The sequence below is a fragment of the Parasteatoda tepidariorum genome, chromosome 7 (assembly GCF_043381705.1).
Source record: "Parasteatoda tepidariorum isolate YZ-2023 chromosome 7, CAS_Ptep_4.0, whole genome shotgun sequence".
NCBI classification, from domain to species: domain Eukaryota; kingdom Metazoa; phylum Arthropoda; class Arachnida; order Araneae; family Theridiidae; genus Parasteatoda; species Parasteatoda tepidariorum.
In genome coordinates, this window is record NC_092210.1 from 46779741 (window position 1) to 46790158 (window position 10418).

The window sequence follows — 10418 nt, forward strand, 5'->3', positions numbered from 1 at the left end:
AGTATAATAAAGTTAAGCGATGAGCAGAGTGCTCGCCGCACTTAACTATACTCAATACTCAATAATAAAGTTAAGGGAGTTGATGTTGGTTCTGAAATCAAAACTGTTATAATGAAATAGATGAAACATTTTCATAAACATAAGTTTTCTTTTGCAATAGATTTTAGCTCAATTCATAAAACTTAATAAGTTCAAATATTTTAAAAGCATAGCGAAAACTATTTCCCCTCTCTGTTTGCACAAAATATGCCATTGTCAGTCCCGTCACATGAATAGGGAATGCTGCTCTTATTAAAGCATAGTTTAGGTGAGCTGTCGTAATATTGTTTTATCATTTAAAAGCAATTATTGACGAAATGTCCATCGCAAAGGCATTTCATATAATGAATTCAATGCTATCAGATCAATATAAATATAGTATTTGATGTATTAAATCCGGCAGATAGAGAATGTTTTCAAATGTTGAGAGCTCCTTATCGAGTGTGGTGGAAAAAACATTATTAAAGTATAGATTTTAAAAACGTTGAATCTGATTTTAACATAAAGAAAATTATTTAAAATGTAAATCTTTTCCTTACTCGTTGCTTGTACAGTCTGGGTTTGGGTTATTTTATTTAAAAACTAGCTGAATACTCATTTTTCCTATAAGTTAAAAAAAAGTGAATGATCAATAAATCAGTATTAATCAACACTACGAAATCATGCATAAAACTGAAAGACATATACCGGCACAATTAATTAACCTAAAAGAATTCTATTTTTTTTTTTCATTATTTATGACCGTTCCCAGTGGCTTTATGTCATTAAATTAAGCAAAACAGCTTTTTGAGGTTCACTCCTTCAAAATAATAATTAATTACATCAAGTAATTAATTATGGATTAATTAACTATTATTTTGAAGGATTATTTTTATGTACGTGGCGTGATGCTGTAACTTGAGGACGATTCATACTGGTCAAAAATTACCATGATCAACAATTTCTTTAGGTACCTGTTCTTTTTTTATGCCCTTACCTATGGCTTTATGCTGTCAAATTAAGCAAAGCATTTTTTTCATAGTTCATCTCTTCTTTAAAATAAAGATAATTATATTCAGAATCTATTGGCATAATACTATTACTCGAGATCAACTCCTGATCTTGGTACCACCTATATTACTATATTTAGTACTTATCAGAAAAGTACTTTACATAATAGCTGTAGTACCCATTGCTAAAATTAATCAAGCATAATTAACGTCAATAATAATGAGGTGGTATTTTGTGGTTTTCTAGGTAGAGAAACAGTGAAGGAGAGAATGAAGACTTTTCCCCATTAATTTAGTTTTTTAGTACACAATATACTTTTTAATTTCATTTTGTAGATAATGACAAAATTAATTAAGTATCATTGGCGCCAATAAAAATATGGTGATTTTTTATGGTTTATGTACACGAATTATGTACACATTTATGCACAGTTTATGTACTTATGTACACACCTTTTCTACATTAATTTATCATTTTAATGTATGAAAATTTTTCATTTCAATTTGCACTAATTACCAAAATTAATTGTAATTCTCAAAAATCATTGTCAGCTATAAATAATTTTATATTCAGCTATTAATAATTTTATAATCATTTTTGAAAATGAGCTAATATCTGTACTTATCTCAAAGGCTGTAAAAAATCGCCCATTGACGCCAGTAATTATGACAGTATTAATGACACCAGGAAGTATTTAATACCACATAATTAAATGTGGTATTAAATACTTCTGGTAATGCCTTTTTAAGTACTGTGGTAATGAGAACCTATAACTCCAAGGTTGGTACTGTGGTAATAAATTTCTTACCACCCTCCGAAGTAAGTACCTTAATATCACCATCCTACACATTCATGAAACTTAAAATGAAACTTTTATTTTTTGTTATTAGTTGGATATTGCAGTGTGGCTTCCTACAATTAGATCTACCATAATCTGAATTAGAAGACTCTGAATTCATTAGATTAGAATTGTATTAGAATCTGAATTCAACTCACTAAAAGAAAGATTGATTATATACATTTACTATAATTTAAAATGTGATATTCATAATTTTTCCATGGCTTAATTGATAACGTCAATTTTATTTCGTTAGTTCGTGTTGAGTTTCGACTAATTAAGTTTATAGAAATATGCTTTAATAGCGTAAATTTCAATGTAAGAAACACCTAGCTTCATACACTTTTTAAAATACGAATTCGGTATGGTGGTAGCATTTCCATCTTACGTTGCAAAATTATTGATCTTGATTTTTCTTCTGATAACTGAACATAGGAAACCTAATGTAAATAATTCATAAGAACTGCGTAATTGAACTTGTTTTTGATCAATTAATGCTGCAAGCTATCGAATAACTCATTTTATTAAATATTTATCATATCAAACGGAAAGCTCTTTCTTTTGGATGTAGTACGTGAACTGGTGAGGAATAAGAGTTCTGAAGTAGACAGTTAGGTCCGCAGTTTCTTTGAAAGTATATACACCAAATTTTGTGTGGACCGTTTCAGAATTGTGGATTTGTTTAAGGTACATACCCACACACATATGCACACGTTCTACTCTATTTATATAGATTTTCAATACTTTATAAATCATTATTTGTAAATAATTATTAATTTTACAATTTATTTTATCCAGCTTGTAAAGTAAAATACATAAATCTTCATACATATCTTCGAAATTAACCGTACGAAAGACGGAGGTAGTAAATGTTAAAACATCTCTGTATTCTAAATAAGGAAACTTTTCATTAGTCCAGTACAGTAGCTAACCGACGCCATGTCAGTCAGAGAAAAATATATTTCATTGAGAGTATGATCGCTTCTAACAGCTACACAACTTTTGCATTGGTGTTTCATACTGTTTACCAGGGTCTATATCAATACATGTGGGAACCTCACCCATTCTTGCACCAAGGCATTCTTCAGCTCATCAATGGTCGTTGGAGCTGGCCTTCGAGTTTCAACTGAGCATCCTAGGAAGTCCCATACGTGTTCGTTGATATTATCAAGGGACATAGCAGGCCTCTCCAATCATAAAATGTCCTCCAATAGGAGATATTCGTCTATCAAGTGAGACCTGTGAGGAATGACGTTATCGTTCATAAAGATGAAATTCGGTCCATATGCTCCGCTGAAAAGTCTCACATAAAGTGCAAGAATCCTGTCCATGTACCACTGACCTGTCAGAGTACCTCTATCAAACGCATGAAGATCGGTATGCGCCATTGTGCCAAACCAAACTATCAAACCACTTCGACCATAGTTGTCCTCTTCGCCAATGTTCGAGGAACGATATCGACTACTGAGTTCTCTCCAGAGGAGAACACGTCTTGAGTCGCTGTTGAGACTGCATAGTGACTCATCACTGACGAGAACCGTACCTCAAATATAATATGTCCAAGACAGGTGTTTTCGGCGCCATGCTAGATGGTCCTTATTGTGGTTCACAGTCAAAGATATGCAGACTACAGGGGGCATGGCACACAGGCAACCTGCATTAAGTCTTTGGGCAACTGTTATCCAGGAAATGGATATTCATGCTGCAATATATAGGTTGCGAGACTATTGTGTCTCTGTCGGGGTCCTATCTCTTTTGACTAAAAGTCTCAAAATAACAGTCTTGAGCTGACGTCGTTGCTACCTTTTGCTCCCTTTTGCTCCCTTGACCGGATCGGTGGACTATTGTTCCTTATATACATATACGAGACTGTTCCTGTCTCTGTTCTCTGTAAGTTCCTGTCTCTGTAAGCTGTTTCTACAGAGTGTACACCACATTTCGTGAAACCCCGAGGTCCCTATAACAAGTAGCCTGTAATTGGCCCACCTCATGTCTTCCAACCAAAGAATATAACCCTCTATATTCTCTGTTTCAACTATTCGAAATTTTTCGGCATCGTCCATACGATTTAGACTGGCCATACTAACGTTGAGTTAACAAAAAAACAAGGATTAGGCAAAGTTAAGATGATTCAAAGCGTCCACACGCTGCAAACTTGGGTCTAACAAAGGTGGTACCTCTAGACTCTAACGTAATCATAGCTCCACTGCCTTACTACGTCACAAGCCATTAAGAGACAAAAGTATCAGCGAAGAGCTTACCTATCATCTGAGAGTGTTTATAAATTAGAAACATCATAGACTTAATGAATTAGCGTAACGTTTCCCTTCAGGATGCACATTCCTTTACGACAGAGGGATTTCGAATGTATATATATATTCAACTCCTCTTTCTTGCCCGGCAATTAAACACATTATAATATTTTCTACATCTACCTGTCTCAGCAGTGATTTTTCTTCTATAACAAAATATTCGCGTTTTCAAAATCCTGCCTGCTTTACCTCTATCAAACTCTTTGCATTCCATTCTTTATAAATTTTGTATATTATCTTTTTGCTTGCTTAAAATACCTTTACCAAATAAAAAAAATTACATTTCGCATGAAAAAATAAACACTAAAAGAATACATTCTAAATGCATTAAGTGCAAAATAAAAAGAACATTTTTACTCCTAAAATATCACTACTATTTTGATCAATAAAAAAATATATCACAACTATGATAATATGTATAATTAACTATGTTTTAGTTGAATTTATGAACAGTTACAATTGACCCTGTAAGTGGGGACAAATGTAATAAGTGCACAACTGTCAAAAATTGTTAATAACTAATATAATAACATTTAAAATAATGTATTTATTTTTTTTCTAGTAGAGGATAGTCTACTTTACTCGTCTGTCTATTAATACTAATAATATATTGGATTTTTTGTTAGTTAAAAATAGTTAAGTAAGAAACGTTACAATTGACCCCACTCTCCCCTATATTAAAACTCCATTTTTACTGAGGTGATTTACTAAGCGTCTTTCGCAAAGCGTCTTATACTAATTGGCGCCTTCTGACAGAAAAGTTTTGTAGTTGTTTAGAAAAGCACTCCAAACAAATTAAAAATAAAACGTCTTATTCTAAAACGCGAAACAAAGACAAACTAAACATTTAATCCAGATAAAATAAATGAAATTTTCTTTTTCTTTTATTCTAAAAAAAAGAAAACAAAGACAACTTAGAAAAAGTATTCCCTAAAGTGCCTAAAATACATTTCAAATAAAGTATTAAACCCCTTTCTAGGGCTCGCAAAAGTGCAAAAAACTACTTTAATTTCCAAATTGCGCTTTACCATTTTTGGTTATGTGTTAGTAAATTCCAGTTTTTCAAGTCCCCAAGGAGTTACAGATACTATATTTGAATTTTTTTTTTTTTTTTAATCTTGACGTTAAATTTGTAACTTTTTTCCGCAAGTTGAACTTAAATACTTATCATTTTATTATTAATGAGATTTTAGAATTATGTTGAGTGCAGCAAAAAAAAAATGCTTTTTCATTTTTAGTAGAAAATATGCTCTATATTTAAAAAAATAAAGAAATTTTATTTTTTTGCATAACTTATGATAATCATTATGGTATTTCTAACGTTAATCATTTACAAATTGTAGAACATGAAGCAGCATACATATTAGCTACCCTTTTCCCAATTGGGATATTTTTAAATCAAAATGTTCCTTAGTGTTTCCAAATTTCTACTTTACAGAAGTTTGAAATTTATGTTTAAAAGTTCAATTTTATTGCCTACGTGGAAATTTTATCGTAGTGTTTTTCACCCAAAATGCTCTCCTGAATGATTTGATTACGAAGTTCATCATTAAGAGCCAGTTTTATTAAGAATGAGGCAGGGTTGAATACTTGCAATTCTAACATTCTTCAACTTAGTTTGAGAATTTTTTTTATTTTCTTTTTTTTAAAGTTTTGGGGGATTAAAGCTCCAGATATTTTGAAGTTTTAAGAACAACGCATCTATTCGAAAGTTGCTATACTTTTTGTCAAACAAGTGGATCACGACACTGACAATTATTTTATGATCTACTACGTATTAAATATTTCTGGAACTATTAATAATAAATAAGTTTTGATTTCATTTAACTTAATTTTACCTCATTAGTTTAATCCGAAAATATTCATAGGATCTCAAACTTTGTCAGCAGCAGCAATGTACTGTACTATTTTCTCACAAAACTTTTATAACTTTTGATCTATTGGTTGTACCGACCTGGGTAATATTTTGTTCTATTCAGCGTAAAAAAACATATCATAGCAATATGTCACTTGCTTAGATAACGAAGTGAAAGATCTCCCCTAATTTGCCCCTTCCCCCTAAGTTCTGGATTGAGACTGCCGCCCACCCCCGGAGGAGGTGATAACTTCAGATATTCATTTTTTATTTTTTTATCTTATCACCGCTGTTGAGCAGCTGACAAAATGTTTTGTTTACAACTACCCATGTTCAACAGATAATCCTATTATGCAGAAATCACAGTTTTTAAAACAATTTACAACATTCCCAAAAACTATTTCTGTGTTCTCAGTATCAAACTTCAGAGCCTGGTTATGAAAAAAATTGAATCAATCACCTTGTTGTTGTTGTTGTCGTCGTGTCTATGCTAGTGCAAAGATTAGAGTCCTCCAAAAGTCTTGATAACAAGGTTTGCAAATTCTGGAGCCTGATGGTTATGGGGAATTTCGATGGGAGGTGCTCCAAATTGAAAGAGGGAGCCGATAATAGCCTGGCAGTCAAAAACATGGTCTGGAGTTAGTTGCAAATGAGGACAGTACTTGCACATGGGATAGAATTTTATATGGGTGCGTGAGATCTTCATGCCCTTGAAATGTCCAGTACGTAGCCTAGCTATTGTAGAGGAGAGGTTTCTTGGGCATTTTAGATCGGGGACTGTTGCCTTGCTAAAATGCTGGTTGTATATCCTTCGTCTGGCGACAGCATTCGCATCTGCACAGGTGACAGCTCGAGGTTGATCTTCGTCGCGTGCTTCCTTTGCAAGGGCATCTGCGCATTCGTTTCCCTCGATTCCAACATGAGCTGGGATCCACTGGAGAGTGCAACGGATAGTTAATGAATGAAGAAGGGTATTAATTTCATGCGTTATTGATGTATAACCGTTACGTATTGCTTCGAGTGCTGATTTTGAGTCTGAGAAAATCACGATTTCTTTTATTGAGTCTTTTAGAGATTGGGAGTGACAATAGGCAAGAGCCTCTTTAATAGCGATTAATTCGCTGGTGAAATTCGAAGCAATTTGGCCAGTGGGTATTTTGAGTCAATCACCTTAAATCAGTTGATTGGTTTTGCTATACTTAAGGCTACTATTCCTGATAATTTCATACTTGTTTATTTTTGGCAAAGGCAGTTAATAGCCTTGAAAGTTGTCTACAATTTTAGTTTCTAAATTAGGTCACGTCAAAGGTCACGCCAAAGGCTGTTCAGCTCGTTAAAAATCGTATTTTAACCAGCAGTCTTCTCAGTTTAGTAAAACTGGTTTTTCTATGTTATTAGATAGGGAAATAATGTATGGGGGTGAAAAAATCCTCCAAATTCTGCCCTTTACTAAACCACCAATGGGTTAATAGATAATATAAACGTAGTTGAACATAAAATAACGGTTGATTCCGTGATTCATTCGTTTCATAAAGAGTATTCCACTTGTAAATTGATGCGATTTTCTCAAAATTCCAAAAAGTCTTCTTTTTCAATCCACACAAAACAATTTTCTCATAAATCAAAAAACATAAGTTTAATAGTTTCACATAAAGAACATATCCTATAAATTTCGGAAAATCTGAAATGTCAAGTATCCAAACTTGCCTCATTTTCCCACTTTATAATAAAATTAGCTCTTAAATTTTCCCTTTAATCAATAAATATCTTCATTAAGAAAGTTAAGTAGCTTATTAATTCAATAGCTTTCGAAAAATGTTATTGAGTTTTTACTGTACGACATTTATCTAAAAATATTGATCAGGTCAAAATCTAGAGATTAAAGTGTTTTATTAAAAGGAAATCTATTTTAATATTTTTTAAATTTTTCAGATAAGAAATTATCAAATAATGTATTTTGTGGTTATGTTGTAGAATGCACTAAAATTTTAGATTGCGCATTATATGTTGGCTTATTTTTTTTCCAGATAATCATAGATAAAACATGTTGAAAAGTTGGAAAACATTAGTGTTCGTGACTGTAACTTGCTTTGAAGCTGTTCTAATTCCTCAAAAAACATTTGCGCACAGTTTGCCAGGTAAACTGCATTTTTATCTTACATGAACGATACTGGTAAGCGGCTAGTCACTATATTTTTTTTCATTGTATATAAATACTTTAAATTTATGTGGTAGACATTTTAGTCAATTTCAGTCAGATTATGAATATATTAGGAGGACCGGCCCATGTCGTTTCGGTACACTTGATATTTGTTATCAAGATTTTATTTTCAATCAATAATGTATTCACCCCCTTGTTAGCAACAACCTTAAAATTCCGGATCGAAAATGAATCGAAATGGATCGGGAAAAAAATGAATTGGTTTAAAAGACTAACGAATATTTAATGCGCCGAAACGACGTTACATTCTGGTCCCCCCAATATTTCTTTTTAAGGATGCAGATCGTAAAAAGCTATTTAAATAAAAACCAACTTAGCTCAAAATGTTTCGAAATGCAATCAGATTTATCAAGAGTACACATTTCATGGAAGTGATCTGAAAACGGCATTTATCAAGTTAATTTGAAGCTCAACAAGTGAGCTTTCATACCATGCAAAACTAAATTAGCAGCAACCTCAACCTAAATAAAAAAAATTAAAAAATTAAAAAACCCAGTTCATAACTCCTGAAACTGAGTATAACGTTCATCCACCCAATGGAGCCATATTTAAAATTCCAAAGTGTTTAATTTAAAAAGAAATTGTTTCTTATTTTACTTTCATTTTCTTAAATCGTAGATTTAATATCATTTTTAATTCTTATTTCTTCAATACATTTGTTGTTAACTCTATCGTTTATTAATATCCCTCTATTATAGCAAAATTTAGAATGTTTTTACCATTGTTCAACGATATCTTCATCTGATATTAAGCTTCTTCAAGGACCAGCTGCTACTACGGTTTTCAAATGGGTCACCTTGTGGTTTCAATGCAATAATAATTTTGGTAAATGGTACTCCAATGTAAACCATGAGTCAAACAGTGGTAATTTTTGGAGAAAATAAAGAATTTAAGAATACAGAAATTTATCTAGCTTATTCAATTTCTGTAACATCTTTTTGATCATATTTTTGCAATACATTTGTGTTGATGGCGTCAAAAATTCTAAAAACACAACTCAAAAATTCCCTAACTGTTACATTGTTTAGCCACCATAAAAAAGATCATGGTAGGAAGTCATTAGTGTTGATATTTGAAGCCATGAAAGGGGTTCAACTGTTCTATTGAGCAACGAACTCAGCTTGTTTCTTTGTATGAAAGGGACAAGCACGCTTTAAAACCAGTAATTGTTTAGATTTGAAACAAAGTTGCAGTAACTTCGATTCAAATCTAAAGTCTTTCTGTCATAAAATGAATAGATGACAACGGGTTCATCCTTCCACACAAAGACATCTCTGCGTCAAAAAAAAAACCTAAAATTGATTGTCTCCTTAGGGTGTCTTAGTTAGTTACACTTTATTTCACCATCTAAAATCACTGAATTTCTATGTATTTAGATTCATCATCTGCCAATAGCAGTGAGGATTTCTCAGAATCGCAGGAGCGTAACCTCATTGACAAGGATCCTGGCTACTTTCTTCACAAAAACAGTTTCTCTTCAGACAACAGCATCATTGGTATTGCTCGCCCTCGAATGGAAGATTTAGAAGAGAACACGATGGCCATCGAACTTCAGAAACGGGTCTCCAGACTTGTGGATGAGTCCCAGAGAAGACGACGGCAGGACCTCCTTAATGAATTGCCCAGAATGTTCTTCCTTCCTAACCGGAACGGTCTGCCGAAATACTTCAGAGTCCAACCATTTGCGTGGAAGCCGAGGAATGGTAACATGAAATCGTTTCTAGCAGACAAGAGACCAGTTGATAAAAAGTATTATGCCGAACCAGAAGGGTCGGAATTTCTTGGTGGGCCCGGCAGACGATAAAGTACTATTATAGGGAGAGAAATAAGCGTAAAACCTTAATGATTTTTCTCTTTCATCTGTGTTAATTCCATGGTTTTCAGTATTCTTAAGTGTAAGACGTGATGCAATGAAGTGACAGCTGTGTTCATGAATAGAAATAAAATTGTTTTATTCAAAATGTCTGTGACTTATAATCATTTCTTTCCAGAAATAGGGATAATTTTTAGAAATATTAGGGGAACCCGAAAGCAACGTCGTTTCGGCCCATTAAATATTCGATCGTCTTAAGCAATTCATTTTTTTTCGATCCATTTCGATTTATTTTAGATCTGTAGTTGCCAATTGATTAAAAATAAAATCTTGATAGGAAATATAAAATG

General features: G+C 32.8%; 1 protein-coding gene across 1 annotated transcript in view; it reads left to right on the top strand.

The window, feature by feature from the left end:
- The window catches only part of LOC107451564 (uncharacterized), a 37952-nt gene extending 27736 nt beyond the window's left edge, over positions 1 to 10216 (top strand). Inside the window, exons 2-3 of the mRNA XM_016067703.4 lie at positions 8062 to 8172; positions 9632 to 10216. Of these exons, the coding sequence (XP_015923189.1) occupies positions 8079 to 8172; positions 9632 to 10059 (522 nt within the window). The 5' untranslated portion in view covers positions 8062 to 8078 and the 3' untranslated portion in view covers positions 10060 to 10216. The remainder of the gene's footprint in view (positions 1 to 8061; positions 8173 to 9631) is intronic.
- The last annotated feature ends 202 nt before the right edge of the window (positions 10217 to 10418 follow it).